Genomic DNA, 27,053 nt, shown 5'->3' with positions numbered 1-27,053 from the left:
AGTATATAAAAATATACTCTAAATACTGAGGCTCATAATGAGCCAGGGATGGGCTTTTAGGAGACTTTAAATATAGTTACATCATTGAGTATCATGCTATGTGATGACATGTATGGTCATTAACCAACGTTTAACTTGCAGACTATTTGGAGGGATGAACCACCATTACAGTACTTCAGAGCAACAGAGAATATAAAGAATAGGATCTTCAGTCTATGTGGGTAGATGGAAAATACCTGTGCCCTGGAAGTTGTAAATACAGCAGTTACAAATGTGTTGTCTCATAAGCATTTTTTTCTTATGTAATTTATTTTTCTCCAGTTCCAATGCTGAATTCTAGAAAGCCAGTACCAGCCTCAAATATTCATGGTATTGGGAGCTCAAACTGTATCAACACTCCCTGTCATTCTGCCATACAAAGCACTGCATTGAATCACTGAAAATACACCAGCCTACCCTCTGACATTTTGAAGGAGAATGGCAGAAGGCGTGCAGCAAGGTCATATGCTGGCTGGAAACAGGGCCTTTCGAGTCAGACCACTTGGTTCAGTTCTGAGTCTCCTACATCACTGAACAAATAGCCACATGTCCCGAATCTCTCCCTGCCTCACATTCTATCAGAAAATTGGAGAAGAGAGACATGTCCTTACTTACATGTAGAAGTTTAAATGAGGGTTTGACACACAATCACCACTATGTAAGTTAGGGCCCTCGTTATAACTGTATCCTACTATTAGACCATGCTATCTATTTTTATAATCGCTACTCTGCATTTCATCAAAAGGCCTGTATCTAATTATCAGCTGTTTGGAGTGGATGGGCAAGGCCCTTTGATCCCTCACAGAGATGCAGATGGTAAGATACCTACCAGAACAACAGGTTTCAAACTCTGGCCACTCAGGCTTGCAGTGCTTGGCTGGGCATCAGCATGGGGCCCTGGTGCTGGGTCACTGCTTCTCCTAACCAGCAGTGGAGTGCCTGCAGGACAAAGGAAGAGGTGAGAGGTCAGATGAACCCCGTGGAGAGGAGAATATATGGTACAATGTGTTTTAATTAAAAGGGTTTATAACAGGCTTTCATGTTTTACCATTCCGTTTCTAAGGATGCTTGTAAATGAACCCACCCAATTCTCTTTGGGCATCTCTAGGTAGGGCAGCCCGCATACACTCAGTCTTCCAACCCTCATCATTCCCTACCTGCTTTGAAAACCAGACATTGCGTTTAACAGATGTGTTAGGTGATGCGAGATTGGGCAGTGGGCTATTTAAGAATGGTTTTAAGAATCATGTGGAAATTTAGAGACTAATTATGCAGAAGACTGATGAAGAAGTTCAAACATTCAATGTAGTTCGTTATTCCACAGACCTAGAAGCACAGTTATTACTGCCATGTGATGCTTCCCAAACCTTTTGAACATTGATCCACACTGAATGAAATTATTCTCTGTGCTTATGGCATTAATGTCTATTTAAGTATACAAGGGGTTGCTTTCATTCTGTCCCTTTCCCTTAAAGTAGACAAACTGATAAAGAAAATAAGTTAGTTCTTCTAAAAATATATCCTGATTTCTTTTTAATTTAATAAAAGCTCCCATTATTGAATATTTTAGTCAGTTATTAAATTCTGAAAAAAAGATCATACTGTTAGAAAGTTCAAATGCAATTCAACCTCAACAGAGCTGGCAAACCAAGCACAGGCGCTCACTGCAATTAGGCCCGAAATCATTTGTTTCATACAAAATTGGCTGCTATAGAGAAAAAAATGTAAAGACAAAAACCTGTCTGTGGTTTAAAAATCTCTCTCACGGAAAAAAATAAGCTTTTTATTTGTATACTTTGGGGGAAAGAGTGAGAAGGAGTTGAATGCAGTTTCTCATTTATCAACGTTCTGAAAATAATCCCCCAAATTGCAATCAGTGTTTGAGTGTGAAGGAACATTTTCAGTCCTGCCTTAAGTTATTTACCAAATAGATTTCATATGTGGTACAACATTTTTTTTCCTTTACACCACACAGAATCACTAACACTTTTTAACCTTTTTCTCCACATAACCTGCTTTCTTGAAGACTTTAAATATGTTGATGTGCTGTTCAAGATAGAAAAACACTATGACCAAATACACTAGCAATCCCTCCTACTTTCTCTCTTTCCCTTTACTTAATAGAAACATCACCTCATTACTCTATACTTCCTCCATCTCCACAGTGTTATAAACAATGGCTCCACTGTACAGCTGGCAATTTTGTCTTCAATGAAACTTGAAAAATAAACTAGACTAGAAGGAAAAATTTCCTTAAAACTCAGGCTCATATCAACTTTCTCATTCTTCAGTTGACCTTAGGCTGAACTTCTTTCAGGTAATCCCCTACCAGAGCAGCAGCCTGAGAGAAGAGTGGGTCTGGATGCAGGCTTCTCAGAAACAACTCATGATGTTTAAGGTCCCAAAGAAAGTGGGAGAACAGGAAGGGAGGCACCTTGAAACTCTCAATTATTTTCTAGTATTTAATAAGGTGAATGTTACAATTTAACAATCTCAAAGAAGAAAAAGTAAACAGAAAACAGGGAGCTTTGGTTAACCATGCTGTTTCCTCACTGTCAAAAACAAGGTGATGATACAACAAAGAAATAGTAACCAAAAGTCTCAGAAAGATTTAATTTTTATTTATTATGATTTTTCAGCTGAGTCATATACATACATGCATATATAATACATACATACATGAATATGTATACATACATATGTGTATACATTTAGAAATACAAACACATATACACATCAAATACAAACATACAAACACATAGACACACAGATATATGCATATATACACAGAGATATACGCACACATATAGATAAATACATATACTCACACATATAGATACCATACACACATATAAACAAACAAACAGATACATTCATGCAAATATGCACACACACACACACACACACACACACACACTGGTCAGAATGTGTGACACATGCTTTTTCTTAGATGAAAACAGTCTTTTTCTCAAGCTGTAGAAGATAGCTTGCCTTCCACCTTGAGGATGTGAACCTCTGCCTCATTGCAGTTTATCTCCTGCTTTATGATAAAATGTTAAATTACTTCAGATGCTTTTGAACTAGCATGTGCTCAGCCTTATGCTTTCAATATGCCATGACACTGTAACACTTCTCAGGAGATGACAATTCAGTTTATTCCACTATATCGATTGTTTAGAACACTAAAACAATTCATGTATGGTACTCCAGTATTATGTATGCCTTTCACATTTTTATGTATCAGATGAAAACAAATCTAAGTAATAAATATACACCCCCCCCAACAACCAATCAACCTTTAAAATGGATGGATCTTTCTTAAATGTGGACTCAGCTCATTAGGAAAAAGTTTCCCTCTGTGGTTATTTTTTTTCCTTCCACATTTGAATGTCTCCTGTTGAGTCACCTTCTAATTTTTCCTTGGCTGTCTTAATGTGTTAATAACAAGTGCAAATCATTTCATACTGGAATTAATAATGAGCATCTCAAAATATGAACTGTTAACTGTTATCTCAGTTTTAAACTAACCCTCCTCATATTATTTTTCAAACTGCCAACCCCTATTAGCAGACTTCTGTCAAGGAGGGTCCGACTTGCCACTCATAGTGAGAGAGAGCATCCTTGTGTTCAGTGAAGGCAAACAAGGAGAGGGGTTAATGCTTAGGCCAATCTGTGAACACAGTAGGGCTAAAGTCGCACTTCACAATTCAAGCTCACTAAATAGGAGGAGGGGACTCTGCCTGTTTTTTTTTTCCCCCTTGTGGGGAGGGGAGGAAGTAAACATGCATACTTGCTGAAGGAGCTTGAAACCTAACTAAAGCTTGCAGATGCTAATACTGCTAACTGCCATGCACTGGTGCAGTGGATGAGACAATGGCTTTGAAAGTCATATGATTGAACTGTGTCTGTGCTGTGCTGCCTCTGGGACACTGAAAGTAGACTATTCTGTACTAATCTTTCCCTTTAAAACCTGGTGATAGAAACTTGAAGAAGCTGATGGGAAAGGGGGATTCTAAGGCATGTACAATGCATAGCTGACCACTGTGTCTTCTTCAGACAGGAAGAGTATCCCATTCTCCTCTGCTCCCTCCCCCCCAACACACACAAAGGAAGAGGAGTCCCTTGATGTTTGCTGTTAATGATGTTAGCTTATCCAGAAGATCAAATTCATTTTTAGGGAATATTATACAAATGAAAACTAGAAAAATCTAATTCTATGGTAATAATGCATAGAATTGAAAGTATGTTTTTAAAAGATGGAGTAGGAAGGATCCTCAGAAGTGGGAAAAAACTTCTAACCATTGTTTTCTATCTGAGGAGGCTCTTAGAGTTTAGAGGCAAAAGTATTCAGTGCAGCTCAAGAATTCATTGATAGCATGCCTCCTTGCAGTCAGAGTTTAAAAGCCAGTAAAGGCAAAAGTGAAATGAAATAATGAATATTGCGTGATGCTCATCTCTACAGTTAAATATCTGAGGCTCAGCTGTGCAAAGGGAGCAATGCAGCGGGTGTGTGAAGGTGATGACAGGGGGCTGAACAACCACAGTACTTTGGCTTACTTTTCACAGAAGAAAACAAGGAGCATAAGGGACATACCATCAGGCTTCAGTATATATAAAGGTAAGTAACATAACAGGTGGGCAACATATAGATAACAGGAGAATCCATACCAATGCACATACATACCATGGAATATGCAAATCTCCATTTTGTGTAGCTAGATACCTTGGGGCCATGAGAACACTCTATGCTATATGGAACAAAAGCAGCTCCGATGTAGTACATAGCTGATTGTGGTTATGCTCCTATGAAAGATGATCTTGTTATATTAAGCTCAGTTACCACCGGGGTACCACACTAATAGGTGCTCAGAGCCTCACTCTAAAGAAAACTTAAAGATTCATGAAAGACACCTGTCTTCAAAATATAAGATGGTTGAGCCAGTTAGTACAGGCTGTGTTTGGATGGAGCTTGCTTTCATGACAAGTGATTTCATTTAATACTGAATTTGGAGGACCCTAAAAGACATGCCGTGCTTGTGAGAGGAAAAAAGTGGAATTAGTTTTTATGCATCTATGAATGATGTTACATTTTCTAGTTATTAAACAATTACCAGTTTAATGATGGTGAAACTAGTGTACAAAGGAGGTACAGTTAAGCATTCAACATCCCTATTAAATGTCCCTAAGTCATTTTGTAAAAAGAATGTTAAAAGAAGCAACAATTAATTAAAAGCTCAAATTGTTATACTAAGGGGCCATGCATGACATGAAAGACCAACATGAATGGAAGGTGGGAAATATTTTCTATACAATACAAAGGTTTTTTTTTTTTTAAATTTTGATATATTGTAAGAATGCAGAAAGAGAGAACTAGAGAGAGAAGGAGGAGGAGGGAGGGAAGTGGAGGAGGAGAGGGATAGGGAGAAGATAGGGTATGGGGAGAGGGAGAGACAGGTAGACATAATCTCTACATCTGAAGGTTGTGTTTGGATGGAGTTGCTTAAATGACAAGTAATGATACACACACACACACAGAGAGAGAGAGAGAGAGACAGAGAGAGAGACAGAGAGAGAGACAGAGACAGAGAGAGACAGAGAGAGAGAGAGAGACAGAGAGAGAGAGAGACAGAGACAGAGACAGAGACAGAGACAGAGACAGAGACAGAGAGAGAGAGTTTTACATCTGAAGATTGTTTTGGATGGAGTTGCTTAAATGATAAGTCATGTCATTTCCTATTGAACCTAGAGGGCTTTGAAGGACAGGCCATTACTGAAGGAAAGCAAGAATCAGAGGAATCATAACAGGAAGCTCTTGGCAGCAGAGAAAACAAACAAGAGTTTTAAACATGAGCCTCACATCAAGTCACAAGGACACATGTTCTAAATTGTGCAGGGAGTAGCAACAGCAATTTATTTATTTAACGATGGTTAATGATCCTCCCGAGCAAAGCCAGAAGGGTAGCTTGTCAGGACTAGTGCTGTTTCATGCTGAGGCAGCTCCAGTCAGAATGTGAAGACATGACATTCTGTTAGAACAAGAGGGTCTGTCAGGCAGGGAGGGCAGTGCCAAGATGCTGAATAGAATGTCTTTAGTTAGAGGCAGGAATGGAGAGAAGCTGGAGGAGAAAATGGTGGACAGTTGTGATCCTTCTGTATTTCACATGGGGAAGAGCAATGGATATTTGCTCCTAATGATTTGCTTTGAATAAGAGATGCTTCTGTGTTCTTCAAAAAGTAAAGACTAGAATTTTCAGCCCAGCAAATATACAAGAATAAGAATGAGATTGTCCTTGGAAATCATGTTGGGGCACAAAATAAAGGGTAGAGAAAATGTGACATGAGCAAAGGGCAAGGGCCTGTGTGGGTCCCTGTCACAAGCTAAGGAACAAGCAGTCATGACTCCCTATTCTAGAGTCCTTGAATGTAAGGCAAGCAGAACCATGAGCTGTTAGTGAAAGCTCAGAAGAGTTTGGAGGAGAAGGTGTGGTAGGAGAGAAGAGAAAGGAAACAGGCTGCCATGACAGCCCATGAGTGTACAGCAGGCAGTAAGCACTGCCTGGTGAGTGCTCTATTCTGAAAAATTAGTTCCTGCAGTTCCATGAAAAGTGCCTTAAGAAACATTTGCGGTTTACAGAAAAGGAAAAAAAATTCTTCTAATATTCCTGTCATGAAATGATAAAATAAATAGGGAAAAAAATCCTAAATACATTTTAAATTGGTATGTCTCTCTCATCAGCCATGATTAGAATTGCAAATGATAAAAAAGTAACCTTAAAAATAGTAAAAGAAATGGGAAAAAATTACAAGGAATCAGAATTGCCAGTCAGCCAACATTGGCTGCATGTTGGTGTCTACACACTGCAGTTATTTCCTCAGCTGACTATGCAGGTACTCGACCAAGAATGCTACTTTGACATGATCTAGGGCTCTCAAATGTGCTGAATGTGTCTGCTATTAAAATATGAGTTTGTCCTTCAGAAGTTTGGTTCAAAAGGATAAAGCTCAGGAATCCAGCCTTTGAATGGTTACTGTAGCACTGTATAGCCCCTGGAATCCACTCCCTCTCTACATTCGCATCAGCATTAAATGAACAGGTTGGCATTTGCGTAGCTTCCCCAAAGTCCTGTTCTGGGTTACAAGGAGACAGTGCTGTGATTTATATAGCCAATGGCGAAACTGAAGTCCAAAGATGTTAAATTTTTAGCTTGATTTCTATGATATTTTTAATCACTTGCTACTTTGTGAGTGTGGGTCATATCCTCTTGGTAGGTAGGAGGTAAGAAGTCAGGGAATGAGATAGCTTCAAAATATTAGTAATTATTTTAATCTCAAGAAGAGGCAGAAATAAAGAGTTTGAAAGATGCAGATAAAAGGAAGGAGGACAGATACAGTATGAACAAGGCAGACATTTGCCCACAGATTCTCAAGCATCATTGTACTGGGGCGCGCCTATTGGCAGGTGATTCACATGCCTCAGCAGTATTCCTACATGTCCTGTCAAACATTGAATGAAAGAAGCCCAGTGTAAGCAGCTCATCATTTATTTTTGGAGACAACTAGGTATCTTTGTGTGTGCTCTTTTATGAGTCACAGAAAGGGCTGTTCAACTTATGTCTAACAAAGTCCATAGCACTGATACCTAGAGACCCATAAAAAAATTGGTAATGATATCAATAGCTGCACAATTTATGGCTTAGTACTGAGCCGAGATCACTTTCTCCACAGGAGTGACTGACCCGCCCTGGGGCCTGGCCTGTGATGAATGCAGCAGCTGTGACATGCTTTCAGACAGACACTGTGATGGAAAAACCACACGAGAGAAACCAAGGCTGATTTTAGGTAGGACAGAAACTTCAGTCTTAAATATCACCCCATTAGGAAAGAAACTCCCAGTATCACTATAAAGGGGAGAAGAAGTGTAACATGACTAACATTTAGGGCCATTTATCTTTCATTTCTGACTATAAAGACTATGCTTGTTCAATATATGATGGAACAAACACAAGTAATTCAGAGAAATTCTCCTGACCTCACAACGGATAAGAATGGACTCAAAGATCAAGCCTCTTTGAGAGTTGGGAAAGCTGCTCCAGTTGGAGTGCTGTTGCTGTTAAAACATATGAAGAGTTTTTAAGACTTTCATTGGGACTAACACTTTTATCTAAAGATGGAGGTGCCTTCAATATCATGTGTACTGTCAACATTCCTGAGTGTCTGAGCTCTTTCAGCTATAAAAGTTTCCACATTTCATCTGCTTGACATGTACAAATTTATATATTTTAAAATTATTTAAAGTACTTTATGATATTCATCTGCTCACTCTATATAAGGGCAGTTAATTCCAAGTTCAGATGATAGGTTAGGTCAAAAGTATCAACCAGAGTATTTTCAAGGCAAACAAAAGTCCTGGTATTTGAAAGGTAAACACTCTTAAAAAGACATAAACCAAAATCATAAATAAAGATACATAAATTAATAAGTTCAAATAAAATCTACTAAATCATCAAGGCTGACAGGGGAAACATAACTTCGGTAGTTGACCTTCAATTCTTCGTTCTGGTTTTCGAGGACTGCAGGGGCTTACTCAAATTTCCTCTTCAGTTACATTGCATGCTGAGTTCTCTGTCATGTGCTAAGTGTTGAACAGGACCACCCATAACTGCCTAAAAGTGTTCCAAATCCTCTGATGCTAAATGACCATTATCGAATACTACCATCTGATGTAATCCTGTCACCATTTCCAGGTCTATTCCCAACAGTAATAAAGCATATCTACTCTGCAAAATTCAGAAGCCAGAACTTCAGGGCTTCATGTGCATGAGGTCCTTAAAAGGTCAAGGAGAATTCTTTGTTACAGAATCATGTGATTATATGATTTTGTCTAATTCATCTCTGTGAGATTTTCATTTTCAATGTCTCCTTATACAATTCCTTCTATTGGTTGACACTGGAGTGGCCAAGTGTAGTGGTTTGAATATGCTTGTTCCAGGGAATGGCAGTGTTAGGAGGTGTAGCCTTGTTGGAGGAAGTGTGTTACTGTGGGGTTGGGCTTTGATAGACCCCCCTCCTAGCTGTCTGGAGGTCAGTCTTATGTTTGCCTTCAGAACAAGATGTAGAACTCTCAGCTCCTTCTCCAGAGACATGGCTGCCTGGACCCTGTTATGCTTCCCACCTTGATGATAATATTGTCCTTTTTAAGAATCACTTTGGTCATTGTGTCTCTTCACAATAATGGAAACCCTACCAAGACAGAAGTTGGTACCAGGGACTAGGGTATTTCTGTGATAGGTCTGACCACGTTTTTGTTTGGAAGAATGTGGACTTTGGATTTGGAAAGCAGTGAAATGCTTTAAGTGGGACTTAAACTGTGCAGACCTAGCTCAAGAAGTTTCAGAGTAGAAGTGTTAGTATGTGGCCTAGAGACTGTTTTTGTTGTATTTTGGTGAGAAAATGTGGCTATGTTTTGCCCTTGTCTGAAGAGTCTGCCTGAGGCTAAATCTAAGGTAAAGAATATCAGATTAATGACACTGACAAAGGAAGTCTCAAAAAAGTCCCGCATAGACTTTGCTGGCTTACTCTTATGAAGAGTGTTTTGATCAAGTATGGAAAGCTCAAAAAGGAAAAAATACAAAACGTTTGTTTTAAGTAATAAAGGGGTACTGGGAAGTGAAATGGAGCTGAATATTGTGTTCAAGAAGATAAACAAATTAGGAGAGTGGTGATCCCAAGGCAAGACCCAGCTAAGCTTATTATTTGTCTTTGCAGTTAAACAAGCAATAGTTATGTCATGTTAGGTATTATTACCTGGTTATTGTTTTCATTTGGACTTTTAATTTGGAAAGAACTACAATCCAGAAATTGAGGCTTGAAGGCACAGGTTTTGGATCCAGGTATTGAGGAATAGTGGCCATGAAAAGCTTAGGGCCTGGCATAGTGATACACTCCTTTAATTCAAAGAGACAAAAGCGAGGAGATCTCTGATTTCAAGGCCATGTATGGGATAGCTGAAGAAAAGCTTAAGTCCAGGCACGGTCAGGCATGGTGGTACACATCTTTAATCCCAGCATTCAGGAGACAGAGCCATGATGATTTCTGAGTTCAAGGTCAATCACAGAACAAGTTCCAGGACAGCCAAGCTTAGGCAGTTCTGGAGTTGAAAAAAAGAAAGCTGGTGATTTAATAGACCAAGGGGGACATGTTCTAGCTCCTGAAAGCATCAGAACTCAGCAGCTTCGACTATGGGGCTCTGGCTTTAGAGTCAAGAATAGAAGTGATTACTGGGACAATTGATAGTGGTTAGCTGGAGATAAGAAATTAATGGCAACTAAGAAGACACCAGCATCCCTGAGGTCTTCTTGGAATCTTCTGGGAAGTGTTTTCTGAGAGAACAAAGAATCTAATCTGTTACAGAGATAGCCAAGGTTGTACCCCATGCTGCAGCTGGACTTGACAATGTGTAAGAATCACCCAGTTGGTATTAAGTTTTGAAGGCATGTAGGGGTCATAAGAGCAGCTGAGACTTGGCACAGAAAGAGGCCAGGGAAGGCTATTGGTGAAGGTGCAGCCTCAGTTGTAATTGACGATCCAGGACTAAAGGGTCATGCAAAAGAGGTTGTTGATTGGCACCATGAGGGGAAGCTAGGAGAGGCTATTGGTTAAGCCTAGTTGTAGTAGATGACTCTAAAGAATTGGAGATGCCAGTACCATGAGATGATCACCAAGAACAGCAGCAGCAGTGGAGTGGAATCAACTAGAGCCTAGAGTGCTACAGAGGGCAGAGCTGGGGATGTGACCTTTGTACCAGTCCAGAGCATCTGTAAAACACATACATTAGAACAAGAATCTGTAAAGTTTAAGTTTCCTTAGATACCCCAAGTTGTTACCCATGGGATACTGCTGAGGAAAGCTGCTAACAGGGAGTGGAAAACAGCCCCCCAAATGAAGTTTGTTACTGCTGAATGCCAACAAGATCTGCCAACAAGAATGAAATGAGTTGGAGATTTAAAGAGCATTTTGACATCAGACATGGAGTCTTGGAATTTGAAATTTGACCATTTGGGTTTTGGTCTTGCTTTGGTTCAGTATTTACTCACTAAGATATTTTGGAATGTATCCTGTGATGATGGAGGTATGTGATCTGCTTTTTGACAAGTGATTGGATCAATCTCAGAAATGACTTTGAATTTTGAACTGTAACAATATCAAGACTGTTATAGACCATTGGATTAAATGTATTTTGTATATGCTATGGCTAGGTATGGCTAGGTATGTGTTTGAACAAGCCTATGGGGGCCAGGGAGTAGAATGTGGTGGTTTGAATATGCTTGTCCCAAGGAGTGGCACTATTAGGAGGTGTGGACTTGTTGGAGGAAGTGTATCAATTTTGGGGTTGGTTTTGAGAGACCCTCCTCCTAGCTGCCTGGATGAGAGTCTACTCCTGGCTTCCTTTGGATAAAGATGTAGAACTCTCAGTTCCTCCAGCACTGTGCTAGCTTGGATGCTGCCATGCTTCCCACCATGTTGATAATGGACTAGACCTCTGAACCTGTAAGCCAGCTCCAACTAAATGTTGTCCTTTATAAGAGTTCCCATGGGAGACCCTAAGGCCTGACACTATTACGAGGCTATGGTGTGCTCACACAAAAGGGCCTATTTTAACTGCCCTCTGAAAGACCCAACGAGCAGCTGAAAGAGTCAGATGCAGATATTTACACCCAACCAATGGACAGACGCTGCTGACCCCTGTGGTTGAATTATGGAAAAGCTAGAAGAAGCTGAGGAGGGTAACTCTGTAGGAGGACCAGCAGTCTCAATTAACCTGGACACCTAAGATCTCTCAGATACTGAGCCACCTATCAGGCAGTAAACACCAACTGATATGAGGTCCCCAGCACATATATAGCAGAGGCTGGCCAATTTGAACTCAGCCAGAGAAGGTGCACCTAACCCTCAAGCGACTGGAGGCCCCAGGAAGTGTGGAGGTCTGATGAGGTGGGGAGGAAGTATAGTTAGAGGGTGGACTAGGAGGGGAATAAAATCTGAACTGTTAAAAAAAAGATTAAATAAAATTAAAAATAAATAAAAGATGCTCTATATTAAAAAAAAAAAAAAACCCAAAACTCCCTTGGTCAGGTTGTCTCTTCACAGCAAAGAAAAACCCAAGACATCCAGAATTTCTAGAACTTAAGGGAAGTTGAGTGTGTGTATGTTCGTGTTTGTGGAAATTTTCATACCATAAAACATTAGTTATTGCTGATCATCTGAGTGAGTAATATAGGCAAGTTTCTATCATCTGGTGTGCATGTTCCCTAGTTTCACGACTCAGGCTACAGCTTCAGGAATGTGCTCTATTTGTATCTATCACTGGAAGTGTGTGGATGTAGAGAGAGCAACACAATTTAAAATGGACAAACCCACAAACTAGTTGATGGGAGAATTATTCAGTCATTAACTGTATAAAATCATAAGCAGATATGTAAAGTTACCTAACAGGGACAGATCTAGAAATGAAGCATGGAATTAAAGTCCCCATGCTACTAGGATAAAAACCTGTAGAAGTTTCCTGAATTTCAGGTTTCTACCTGAAGGCCCATGGTTATCTGTCCCCTAAGGCATTGTTTAAGCCATTTGAATCTGAAGTTAAAGTAAGGACTGAATTATGAATTTATTTCATTAAAATGATGCTACATATGAAAAGTCATTAAATAATATAGAGACAAAATTCAGAGAAGTCTGCTGTTCAAGTATTAACAAAAACATAGTAATTAAGTATTATTTTGTATTTTATGATATTACTAACTTTAACTTTACTAATTTATAACTGTTACTTTTATCATTCTAAAAATAATTACTTTATATCATCTAATAATCTTGTATTTAAAATTCTTAGTCCCTTTTAAACTATTAATCTGCTCTAAGTTTCCTACAATTAGATCCTAACAAAATGTGGATCTGCTTCTGTCTTCTTGGTGTTTGTTTCATCTTACTGTGTCTTATGTGACTAGTTATATTTCACATTCTATGTCCTGAATTTAGCCATTAAAATTTTTAAATGATTGATTAAAATATTCCAGACAGTTGTCAAGCTTTCTTAATACTGTTACCATATGAGTGAGACACAAAGTATTATCATTGAAGGTCAGATAGGATATTGGCAAGAAATTAAACAGAGCCTCAGAGAGGTGACTGAGTGGTTGGAGTACTTACCTAGAAGCATGGGGGCCTAAAATGCAGATCCTCAGACATCCACATAAATGCTAGATAGATATGGCAGCCCATTTGTAATTCCAGACTCACAGGGCTGAGGCAAGATCCTTAAAGCAAGACTGCTGGCAAGACTGGACATGTTTGTCACAGGCCTCTGGGTGTAAGAGACTTTCCTTTAGTGAAAAAGGTGGAAGACAGTCCCACCAGTGACCTTCCATTTCAAATCCCCATGCACCCACAAATATGCTCAGTAGGAGTTTGAACAAGAATGGCCTCCATAGGTTCATATATATCATTCCTGGTTCCTAGTTGGTAAAATGGTTTGTGAAGGATCAGGAGGAGGTGTGGCATTGTTAGAGAAGGTGCTTTGAGGTTGTGCTTAGAGTTTTCCAAAGCCCTGTCACCCCCAGCTAGCTCTTTGTCTCTCTCTGCCTTGTAGTTGTCTCAACTGTAAGCTCTTAGTTTCTGTTCCAGCACCATGTCTGCCTGCGTGCTGCCATGCGCTCCGCCAAGATGTGCTCCACCAAGATTACTTTCTGATACTGTAAGCCTAATTAACTAATTCTTCTGTGCGTTGCCCTGGTCATGGAGTTTCTTCATAGTAATTGAAAAATAACAAAGACATGTATCCACAGATGCATGAAAAGAGGAAAACAAAAGAATCAATACAAATACTTTTTAAGGGTAATTATAAAACTTTAAGCCAAGAATAAAAAACAAATAAACCAAAAAACCAAAAAAACCACCACCACCACCACCACCAAAACGGGCAAGCAGAGGAGAGGAGGCTAGAGTAAATTGACAATTCCTTACTGGCAGTCAGTTCACGGACCTTTGAAGCATCTAGCAAGATGAGCACTTAACAGGATGCATGCCCAACAGAGATACAGGCCCAAAGATAAAGCTTTTAATCCGAAATTTCTGGACTCTAAAACATCTCTACAGAGGAATTATTTTTAAGAACAAAAACTATCTGAGCCCCCATATGTAAACAAATTGCTGCTGTCAGATTTGTTTCCCTTCAACCCAACACTTTTTTCTTTAGCAAACACCGTTCACACCAGTGCTGTATGTGTTATCACCGTGTGACTTGATGGCAAATGAACAGGAATGTGACATCAACAGCCATGTTAAACAGCTCAGGTGGAGGCTCTCAGATACTGACTACGGTCTTGTCAATTACTGTGCTTTACCACAGAGGCCACTGCCACGCCGGTCTTTCAGGCTCCTATAATTTATAGTCTCAGATGCTAGATATTTATGAGGTAAATTTATATGCATAAGATTTATGGAAAGCTAGAGAGATGATACTTGGGTTTACTTGCAAAAAGTCTTAGGAACAACTGAATTTTAAATGGTATTTGAAACGCTGAAGATACATAAAAATGATACAGTGGTTGTTTTAGTTAGGGTTTCTACTGCTGTGATAAAACACCATGAGAAAAGGAAACTTGCGGGGGGGGGGGAAGGGTTTATTTCAGCTTACAGCTTTCAATTCCTGCTCTATCACTGACAGAAGTCAGGGCAGGAACTCAAGGCAGGGCCTCAGAGGCAGAACCTGAAGCAGGGGCCATGGAGAGACCACTGCTTACTAGTTTGCTCCCCATGGCTTGCTCAGCCCACATTCCCCCACCCCCGAAGGAAATGGCTGATTTTTATAAACATAAATATAAATTGACATGACATTAGCAATTTGTTCACTTGATGAACATGTGTTCTGAGTGCCTTGCATTTGTCACAAATGATTCTCAGTTTGGGATGTCTAGTGGGTAAAGAATAAGAGACCTTGGTAAACACTGGGTATCCAAGACCAACATAGTGCTAAGAACTATAAGGAAGTTTTTTTAATTATTATTATTATATGATTTCTTTATTTACATTGCCAATTTTATCCCCTCTGAAAACCCCCCTATCCCATCCCTGTTCTCCCTGGTCACTAACCCACCTGGCTCCAGCTTCCCTGTCCTGGCATTCCCCTACACTGGGGCTTCAAACCTTCATGAGACCAAGGACCTCTCTTCTCATTGATGACTTACAAGGCCTTCTCTGCTACATATGCAGCTGGAGCCTTGGGTCCCTCCATGTGTACTCTTCGGTTGGTGGCTTAGACCCTGGAAACTCTGGGGACACTGGTTGGTTCATATTGTTGTTCCTCCTATGGGGCTGCAAACCCCTTCAGCTCCTTGGGTTCTAAATGCAACAGCATTCAGCCCACATTCTTATATAACTCAGAACCACTTGTCCAGGGTAGGACCACCCACAGTGGGATGGGCCCTCCCCCTTCAAGAATATTCCTCATAATGTTGCCCATAGGTCAATACGGTGGGGACATTTTATTAAATGGTAGAATTGGGAGTCCTCCTTTCCATATTTAGCTTATGTCAAGTAGATTAAACAAAACACAGCACAATGGTATGAAGTATATTTATAATAAGCAGAATGGTCCTTTAGTTTAGAGGATAGCAGCAGGGATCCAGATATGGATATCAATTTGATGAGCCAGAAAAAAAGACATGGACTAAATGACGAGGAGTCAACTAACGAACTGAGAAGTCTGAGGAGTGATTAGAAGAACGATTCCAGAAAATATATACATGGAAAGGTTTTAACTTTTCCAGTTGAAACAACAGTGACATTCTAACAGGAGATATTGCCTAGCATAGTTTTAGGCACTGATTAAAATAACTTTTGGAAAGGCATTTGTACCTTATGAACATTTCAGCTGAGAAAGCCAGGGAAGCATTGTCCTCTTTGTGGTTTATTTAATAATTTGCTTGAAAACACCCTGAAGTGAACATGGATCCAGGTTCTGGGAGGGGCAGATAGTCTTGACTCAGGTAGAGCAGATTTGGGATAACTCCTCAACATAATGATGCTGGCCAACCCCAAGATCTTATGGAATGATTCATATATCTTAAACTTCAGGATAGAGTACCCAGTAAGTTATCAACACTCTTCTAAAGATTATGTCACTGAATCTTCATGGGAAGATAAGGGAGAAGCAAGCCATGCTCTCAGACCATTGACCTGTACCTGCAAACAATTACTGGCTACATCAAGCACTAAGTTCAAATCACCATGTCCTTCATAAAATTAGAAACATCCATGAGTCAATTTTGTTTTGTCCTGAACAAAAGTCTATAAGATTTATCAGCTGCATTTGAAACCTTTGACCATTACAGTTTACTGGATCATTTGGTTCCAAGACAGAACTGGAGAAAGGAGTGAGGTATGGAGCTACTGTTATCTCTAAGAGACACTGAAATTCTGGTTTTATTCTCCTGCCTGTGTGTCCACATCTGTCTACTGTGTGGTTGCAAAACAAGGGCCCCTCAGAGACTCTCTTCAGATAATGTGGATAGCATAGTTTCTGCTTAATAACACTTAAAAGTCTGAATAAGGCTTATCAACTGTGGCTCAATGCAGAAAACACATATCCCAGGCTTCTTCAGCAGGGAACACGCCTAATGAAAGGACTAGAGGAAAAATCAGGTTGGCTTCATGGAGATATTTCCAAGATTTGTGACCATGGCTTGTGACCTCATTTTTGACCCATATCTAGTCCTGGAGCCTACGGCTCAGCTTTAACATGAGGTACCTTTTACTGAATACATCTGGCCAGTAGGAAGAGGTCATATTCTGTCCATGATGTCAAAATGATCCAGCTGTCCAAGCCTTTGTGACCTGGTATTAGAATGAAATCTAATACACTTTAAAGAACTCTGCAAGACCACCCAGATGTTTCATCTGACTGCTGTTTTGCTTCTAAATAGCTCTATTACCCAGGCTGCAGAACATTACCCCAGCTGACTAATTCACCCAGTGGCAGAGCGAGGCAATGATGCACACAGATCATTATTGGCCTTTCCGTGTAACAGCACCTCAAATTCAATGTGCAGCAAAGTGCAAAGGCCACAGGTACAAAACCTGGTTCCATTTATACAACTCATCAGGAAGAAACAAACTACTGATATTAGCATCTTTAGAGGTCTAACTTTTAAGGGGAAGACATGTGGACATAAGAATATCTGCTAATGCTGAATTACAGGGAAGCAATTCAGTTAGAAATCAAAATATTCTCCACAGATGAATTTTTGAGAGCTAGGAGAATAATTGGATTTCAAATATAATCATTTTAAGTAACTAAATGATTGGAACAATTAAAGGTATTTTAAAGAATTCCATTGTTAGGACAAGAACATTTTTTATTATTGTTTTTCCCCCTAGGTCTTAGGAAAACCAAAATATATCAGAAGACATCTATTGAGATTATAGCAACACCTCTCCTATCTAGTTTATGCCATCAGTCCATTATCCTTCTATGTCACAGCCTGAGAACTGCATGATGCTAGGTCAGTGCTTATTACAACAGAAGAGCATGGAGGAGCTCATATCATTAAAAAGTCACAAAATAACAAATTATAGCAGATCTACGGAGATGAAAGGGAGCCTGATGACAAACCTTAACAGCACTGGCCCACTACCTATGACAAACATCAAATTGAAGGTGCTGACAAGAGGCCAGTATCTACATCAGACAGCTTTTGTACTTGTCAAATGGTTTCTGAGATGTCCTTTAATTTGAAACAAAGGAGCACAATCTCATCTTTCAGGTCTTGTTGGCACAGTAAAAAAACCAACATGTAGTGCTGCTTTCAAAAAGGACCATAAGAGAAAAGGAGTAGGTATCCTTATGAGCTCTATAGGAAACATTGGATGCTATGGGAATTGTCTTCCCATGGTACTTGTCCCATTCTAGATATCAAGGTGCACATGTGCATGTGTAGGTACACACACACACACACGCACACACACACGCACCACAGGAATGCCACATGGCTCTCCAAATTAAAAAAAAAAATCAGAATTAGCAGCCATTCCATTAATGTTCCTCTATAGTTTATTTTCATGTACCCAATGAAGTGGGTCATAAGGAGGGTGTTGTTTTAGTTTGTGGAAATCTTTCTATGTGTTATTAAAGTTTCATATTTTTACAAAGTTTTCTGATGCCCCTTATCCATAGCCACTGGTCACACTCAGAAGAAGCTTTTAAACAGTCTTCAAAGAGAAAACTCAGCAATTCCAAACTAGATTTACATACTACAAAAATATTTACTACCCAGAAAAGCATATGAGCAACACAGTTTATCCAGGGTGGGCATAAAAGACCCCCCCAGGAGGACAGAAGGGAATGACAAAGTCACATGAGAAAGGGGTATATACTACGATGTGAGGAATTAATGGCCATGAAACAATTTGCTGTGGCTTGTACTCCTATACTCTAATTTTATAAGCTCTTATGTTTAGAATACAGATTTCATAAGCCCTTATGTTTAGAATAGATTTCATTTCCTATCTAAAACAAACATATGGTATCAAGCAGTCTTTTAATGCTCAGATTTAAATTAGTTTTAAAGAGATAAAAAGACTGAAATAGTTCTGCTATTTGTGCATGCTTAACAGCAATATTTATGTCAACATATTGGCAAAGAAAATGTAAGGATCCTTGTATCTCACTGGGCCCACAGTTTCATTTTAGAAGAAACACAACACGCTTGCTTAAAATATTTGCAGTGTTATACATCAATAAGGTGGAAGACTACTGGACTTGCCTCCAACAACTTTACAGAAGAGAATTCAATTTTACATTGCAAAGCAACCTTGCTAAGCAATCTGATGACTGCATCTGTCTGATAGTTTGTTACATTTATATACCATGTAGTCACTGTGGCTTTTTTATTATGCATATAACACATAGCTAGTGTCCTCTCAGATTCCAACGAGAGTCTAGGCTGTTTTCTTTGCAATTTACTGCAGTGAAATCTCTTCCTCCTAATAGCAGGTTTCTCAAAATTAAGTCACAACCCATTTGTGAGTCTTGAACAAAAACTAAGAGGGTTAGCATTCTAATGCATGGATGATACAGGAAAAATGACAGAATAGAAAGAAAAGAGAAGTTCTGAACCTGCTTCCCTGGAGGTTTCTCTACAGACACTTTGTAACAGGAAGCTGTGTAGGAAGTCTCTAGGGATCATCAACTCCTTAAGAAAATATATCTAGTCCAAGATTCAGTCCAATAATCCTCCACAGTCTTTCTGGGTTTGGAGATTTATGTCCTGATTAACATTTATTTTCCCTAGGCATTTACTGGAAATCTGCTAAGTGCTAGGAAATATGTTAATTACTGGGAAAACAAAGATTACTATGACAGTCTTTGACCTTCAAAGGTTCCAAGGAGAAAGATAATATGTAAGATGATGTCACTAGAGATATCTATGAAGTCACTGAAAATTCTTTAAAAGCAAGAAAAACTATATAGAAATTGGAGGTGACTATACAGGACAGTTGATCATTGTATTTACATATCCATCCATCCATCCATCCATTCATCCATTTATTCGTCCTCCCATCCATCCATCTACTATGTTCAAGGGACTGACATAGGAACCAAAAGAAGTTTACATGAATATGATATAAGAATACAATAGAAAACCTTCATCTGTAGGATAAAAAGAAGATTACAGGACAAGTTAGGAAAAAGATGGTAACAGGTATCAGGCAACAAGATTTCCCAGAGATGGAGAGGCTGTTTCTCTGTTGAAGTTAAAGAAAGTATGGCTGGTTATGAGTGATGGTGGATAGCAGAAGAAGGTTCTGATATCACAAAACAGAACTGGCCCATGCTTTATTACAGGAAACAAGACAACCGTGTGTGTGTGTGTGTGTGTGTGTGTGTGTGTGTGTGTGTGTATACTAAGGGAACAAGACAATGTGTGAACTATATCAACACAGTGAGAACAGAGATAACACACTAACCACACAGGTTGAAACAGAGATAGGAATCTGATTTTAACAAGTTCCTGCTTCAAATCTTTCATTTTGAATATCTTTAATAAAACAGAATCAGCTCCTTTTCCTATGTCTCAAAGTTCTCTGTGCTTTATTTATTTTATTCTTTCAGGAACCATTGGAAATAGAAATGTTTTCTTGATTACCTTTTCATTTTAGCACACATAAACACAAGTGATTTTACGTCTTGAAGCTTTATTGAGTTTATCATTCTTACGAGTTTATTGGTAGACTAGTTAAGGTTTTCTACGTAAAAGGTATATTAGCTATGAACAGAAACCAGAGATTTATTATTTTCTAATTTGGAAAACATTTATTTCTTTATCCTACCCAATTGCTTTGGTTAGGAGTGCTATTATATCATAAATAAGTACTAAGAGTGACTATGCTTGGTTAGTTACTGGTAATGGGGGATATAGAATTTCAGGTTGAGGATATAGACTAGTTGGTAGGGTATTGTCCTGGCATATAATATGTCCTGGTTCCTGTTCTCTGTACCACATGAACAGGGTATGCTGATGCATGTATGTAAAGCTAGCACTCAACTCAGTGGACAGAGACAGGAACATCAGGAATGAAAGGATACTTTTATCTACCCAGTGAAGCTGATGACAGCCTGGGATATGCAAGACCCTCTCTCAACAAAAATGTTTCAGGATTTTCTCTCTTGAATATGATGTGTATTTTGATTAATTAATTAATTAATTGATTTTATTATTAGATATTTTCTTTATTTACATTTCAATGTTATCCCCTTTCCTCATTTCCCTATGATGTGTATTTTTTATGGCCTTATCTGATCTGGTACATAACTAGTTCCAGGTCATTGGTTTACATATAGCAAAATAAGTAAGCAAAAACCAACCAAATAGCAAACTTCAAAAGGAACAAAGTAATGAAATGATTAATAATATACTAAATTTAGCTGAAAGTATAGCATTGGAAAGGCTAAACTTGTTAGTGGAAATATGGGTAAAAATGAATTTATGATGATGTTGCCAGTGATTTTAAAAACTGACACATGAAGACAAAGAACAGGAACAAAAGAGGTACAGGATTAGACTTAAACCTTCTTCATGACAAAGCAAAACAGAACATGGAGGGGTCACCTATAGGATGAGAAAGTATTTGCAACTAAACACTTGAGAAGGAATTAGTGGTCAAAATGTTTAAGATACATGTAATGCCAAAAATCAAGTTGTGGGCTTAACACAGTTGTAAAACAATTGTCTAGCATGTAGAGACTCAGGGTTTGTTCCCCTAGATCTCAAAAACCCAACAAACCTAATAAAACAAAGCAAAACCAAAACCAGGAACATAATAGAAATAGATAACATGATTGGAAAAGAGCAGAGGAGAGAATACCTCATTTTCCTACGAAGGTATACAAACAGCCAAGAGGTACATAAAAACATGACATGTTATCCTATTAACTAACAAGGAAATACAAACAATAATGACAGTGCAATGTCACTTCATACATGTTAAAATGGATGCTACCTAAAGAATAATGGCTATAATATATTGGCTGTGGGAAGGACATAGAGAATAATAATCTTTATAAAATAGAGTAAAGATGGAAATTGATTATATACATTATGGATAGTAGTAAGGACATTACCTAAAATTTAAAATATGAAAATTAGTAATTATTATATAATCAATCCAGGAACTCAATTTTATCATATATGTAAGAAAACTTGAATTCATACTTCAAAGAAATGGTTATACTCTTGTGCTTCTTCCAGGATTACTATAGTAATGAGGATGGACAAAGTCTACATTTGATGGATGAATGAATGGAGAAAATATCATGTAGAGATATTATTTAGCCACAAGAGAAGGAAATCCTGCCATCTGTAACCACATGGAAAGATCAATCGAAGGGAACTGCGTTAAGTGAAATAAGCCACACGGAGAAAAGCAAAGATGACATCATGGCACATCCCTTATGTGTACAATCTACATAGGTCAAATCACAGGGGCACAAAGTAGGACAGCAATGTCCGGGGTGAGGAGTGAGGGAAATGACTAGAGGTTAATCAGAGTGTCAGTGTTCAGTTATAGTATGACCAGGTTTTGAAGACTGAGTGCTTGGTATGGTAAAGATAAAATACTGTACAATCTACTTGGAGATAGGTAAGAGAAAACAGTATCATTAGTGCAGATGCACATATATACCTCAGAACATCAACTAAGAGTGATGACAACTGAGTAACCAGTACAAAATATTGTGCCATCTCCTTTTTACCTGGACAATACATAGTTTGTATTTGTGAGTTGATTAAATGTTTTAAAATCATATCTAAAACTTATCTGTCAAATCTGGCTTTGTCCTCTCCTCTGTCTGCCTTTCTTCACTCCATTCCAGCTTCCCTAACCTCATTTGGAGCTGTGGATCTTTCCAAATTCACCCAGACTGCTTTTGTGTAGAAGAACTAGTTGATCCTCTCTACAATGTTCCTCTACAGTTCTTCATCTCCTCAAAATAGGCTTCTGCTAGCTCCCCTCCCCCACCATTCTGATTTACTGTTTTTATTGCTCCAGTGCCACCACTGGAGATCTTTCTGTGTCCCTGTTCACATATGTAATTTCTATCAGCTGGAAAGAAGCTGCTTGAGAGCAAAGAGCCTGTCAATCTTCTCTGTTGTTTTTTCTAACCCCAGCTGACTATGAGAGTTGAGGTAAGTATAGGTTGAAGAACCAGGCACAAATACTGTCCTGGATTCATGCATCTGAATCAGTGTATAGAGCCATAACAAAGAAAGAGAAATGTAGGCTGCTGGCCCAATTTACAAGATCAGGCACAATGGGTCAGTGTACTAAAGGACAGGAGCCTATGGTCAAGGTAGGGTGTGTACTTTAGAATCTGGCTTACACTAAACCACAGGACTGTGGCTTTTATATGCCCACTTAGCAGTAACACAGAACACTTAACACAGAAAACATAAGAAAATAGCCTATACCGTCTGATTTTCAAATGTCTGCATGGTTAAACCAAGACAGAGGATCTGTGAACTAAACTGCTGAGGAGAAACCTGTGGCACATATTCTGTCCAGAATTTAGACACAGAAACATATCCTGGATCTGTGTGTGTGTGTGTGTGTGTGTGTGTGTGTGTGTGTGTGTGTGTGTGTGGTAATTACTCTTCAAAGGATTCACTATGAGATACAATTCCTCCAAGATAATAACAGCTGTCTACTGTGTTAGCAGCGAGTCACCCAGCATGCCAAAGGGCACCATCCACTTGTCGTTTGTGCAGATCTGTAGAAGAAAGGCTAGCATTTTTGGCAATGACAGCAGCCCAAAAGGAAAACACAAGCGCAATGGCCCATTTCAGGTAGCTGTGAATCACTCTGATTATGAACCACCAGCATGCAATCACTGGCGCCCAGAGCCTCCTGACTAATAGCCATGAGCAGTTTGCCTTTGCTATCTAAGTGTTGCAGACTGAACACACTCTTGCCTGACCTCGACTCAGCATTAATACCTGAATCACAGCCTGAGGGAGCTCAATATTCCACTGCTAGAAAGAAGATAAACAGCAACAATACGCAGATGCAGGCCTTTTAGTGCTGCTAGTTAAACTGATGCATTTAATCTTCCTTCAGCATCTAAAATGTCTGTGATTATCTCTTGGTGGGATGAAATATGCTTGAACACTGTTACTGAAAGCCAGTTTCTAGGAGGTGTTTCCAAAAACCAAATGGGAAACAATAAAAAGGCAAAACAAAGCAAAACTTGGTTACATTCAGTATCACAGGCACATATCACTAGGTTGCCAGAGGGCATGTTATTTATGGTTACACAATCGGATAAAACCCCATAATTAGTGAATATAGCATATACTGATGGGGTTGATATACATTACTACTTTTTCTTGTCTACAATATGAAGTCTTTTCTGGAAATATATGCCATGAATGCTTTATAGATATATAAACAAATATACATATACATGTACACATACATATACACATAATATATGGAAATTGTCCACATTAAATGGTTCTTAATGAATTTGCTACACTTATTTAATTATTGTGTTATGTGTAGAAGGTTGAGTATGTCATGGTCTATGTGTGAAGGTCAGAGGACACTTGGTGGAGTCCGTTCTTTCCTTCTTTCCTTCTACCACGTGTGGCTCAGGTGTCAAGTTTACCTGCTGGATCATCTTGCAGACCCTGAGCCATCTTATCAGTCTTATCAGTCTGTTTTTTTCTGGTTTAGGGCAAAGGATTAAATGCTAATATATTACAAGAACGAATTGACAAGCATATTGGACAAACTTATGCTTAACATTCACTTTCATTACTGGAGCTATAAATTCATCATCCAAGGATGAGAATTAAACAAATATGAGACAAGTCCTTGAGGGAAAATTAACCCACAGGGAAAACCATGTTGATGTCTACATGGTCGGGGCCAACACTGATCAGAAGCTCACCATGCACAAATGTTATCCAAAACAGGCTCTGTGTTTGTTAGTCTTCACAGCTATCCTAAAAATGAAGACGGAACCCATTGTGTGGCTAAAGGAAGGGAAACTAAAGGAATTGTATGTGTTTGTCTTGGCCTATCTTATGGTGGGAAATAAGACTCAAGTCCAAGTACACACCTTCAAAAGCCTAAGCTCCTGTACCTACATACTAAAGAGTCCCAAAGTAAGATTCTCGAGACCAAACAAAAGTCCTGGAGATGCTCATACAATCCTCATCTGTTTTGTCTTGTTTTGTTTTTAATAGAATGGGCAGTGGCATCATAACTCAGCATTTGTATGCTTCTGTCTATTAATGCATCTTATAGCAAGGCCATAGCCTAAGAGCTTTCATTGTATTTAACTCAACATGTAGCAGACATGCTGTATACAATCCCTTTTAAGCAAACCTTTCCTGAGTGTTTGATGGAGTCATGGCTGGAGTTCCATCACCAGATTCTTTGGGAACTGAGAACAGGGTAGTGCCAGTCCATGCTCCACCACCTTCCCTCCAAATAAAGGCCACTCCTACTAAAAATAAAAGCACAAAAGTAAAACTACAGGAGCTGGTCTGAGGAAAGTATGTGCACTGAGGATGTTCCAACAGAGAGACCGCCATTATCACAGACAGGTCCTCCTCAGCCAGCATTTCTTCCTCTTTCTTTGCTGGGAGGCCAAAGGTGGGGACCTATGGAAGAGACATTGCTGCCGTGTACAATTATTATTTTAATCGACATTGTGCTGTGTTAATGAGTGCCAACCATGTGCCAGATGGTGTTGAAAACAAAGCCTTCCCTGCAATCCCGCCCAGTGGGATCACCACCTCTCCTCTCTGTGAAAGTGATCGCAAAAGTGGTAATGAGCTAACTCCGATGCAACCGAACTTCTAATCCCCCCGACACCTTCTGATTGGGCATTGCACCAAGATTTGGCATAGAAAAGGCACCTGGAGTGCTGTCGGATGATCTCTTCAGGGATAATGGACCAGGGAACTGAGCCTGTAATGATTTCATATCAGTTTGTTCAAGTTCAGTTGCTATTAATTGGGTTCAAGTTCAGCTCCAGTTCACACAATCTAAATAAATAGCTGTTGCAACCAGCTTAGAGCCTGGCACAGTATGTATCTTTGTAGCTAACAAGAAGCAAGCAAAAGAGAAAGATGTTGGAAAATGCCTTGCATAAATGTTGTCTGGTACAAAGCTTGCCTAGTTGCCTTATGTGTGGGGGAAGGGCACAAATACTTTTCCTGTTTCTTACAACTGTGCATGTTATATTGCTTAACAAATGATCGTACTGAGTAAGGCAGCATGGAAACAGGTTATTGACTAAGACATGCATTTGATTTTAGAAGGCGGCTTCAGGCACAATGCTCACTTGAAGTCAGCCCATGTGGAATCCTGATTTTACATTCTCCATCTACCTTGGAAGCTTTAAGAAGCTAATTCTATTGTAATCTAATTAAAACCTGGAAACGAAATCTTTTAGAAAAGTTCATTGCTAAACAGAGAAAAAGAACAATATTGCAGAAAAATGTATTTAAAGGGGCATTGCATATTTTATTGAAAAAAATCAATTCAAAATCTATTTTGAATAGCCCACTAAAATTCACTTTAAATTGGTTTAGCTATAATAAATTTGAAATACATTTCTAAAGATCATTTTCAGGAAATTTTGAATGAAGGCAATTTCTAATTTAATGCTATCTGGAAAATTCTAAGTTCTGTTAGAATCCAGTTACAGAAGCTGTGTATAGTTGGTTAGAGAAAACATTAGTATGTGTACATAAAATTGCGTACAGAGAGCAACATGTACAGGTAATATTAGACAATATACATGTATTTACATTTGTGATATCATAATTTTACATTTAAAATATAACTGATTTAAACTGAATACTTTACCCATAGTTATTTTTTTATCGTTTTTTGTTTTGTTAACATTTAAAAGCATATTTTAATTAAATAGAATTGAATCACATTCTTGTTCCCCTTTTGTACCACCGCTCCTCCCATAGACTCCTCCTTCAATACCTACAATACCTTTTTTGTCGTATTCCTTAAAATTTATAACAATAAAAGTAAGTATTATAAAAGTTGTTTGATATTTTTTTATCATTTTTACTTATTAAGCCAAAGCAATGAAAATAGCAAATGACAAAAAGGAATACATTTTGCAAATATGGAAATTATAAATTATTTGTTTGAAAAAATAATCTTTGATGGATTGGATATCCTTTTCTGTTTTAGTTTTGTGAAAAAGTAAAAGGCAATTGACTAGGTATACAATGGAGGAACTCACTACAGTAAATATGAGAAAAAAACATGAAAATAGGTGCTGTAGAATCAAGGGTCCTTCTGCTTTTGGTATTTATTTGATGTATAACTAGGGCAGCTTTCTTTGTCTGTTTGTTTGTTTTTGAGACAGGGTTTCTCTGTGTAGCCCTGGCTGTCCTGGAACTCACTCTGTAAGACCAGGCTGGCCT

The 27,053-nt window shown here is 38.8% G+C and overlaps 1 protein-coding gene across 3 annotated transcripts in view; it reads right to left on the bottom strand.

Annotated features, from left to right (window-relative positions):
- The window catches only part of Pard3b (par-3 family cell polarity regulator beta), a 997,480-nt gene that overhangs the window by 553,508 nt on the left and 416,919 nt on the right, over positions 1-27,053 (bottom strand). For all 3 annotated transcript variants that reach the window (XM_031367697.1, XM_031367695.1, XM_031367696.1), the window contains exon 4: positions 869-978. In XM_031367697.1, coding sequence (XP_031223557.1) covers positions 869-978 — 110 coding nt within the window. The remainder of the gene's footprint in view (positions 1-868; positions 979-27,053) is intronic.

Source organism: Mastomys coucha, unplaced genomic scaffold (assembly GCF_008632895.1).
Source record: "Mastomys coucha isolate ucsf_1 unplaced genomic scaffold, UCSF_Mcou_1 pScaffold14, whole genome shotgun sequence".
Lineage (NCBI taxonomy): Eukaryota > Metazoa > Chordata > Mammalia > Rodentia > Muridae > Mastomys > Mastomys coucha.
This window is presented reverse-complemented; position numbering and strand designations above follow the sequence as displayed.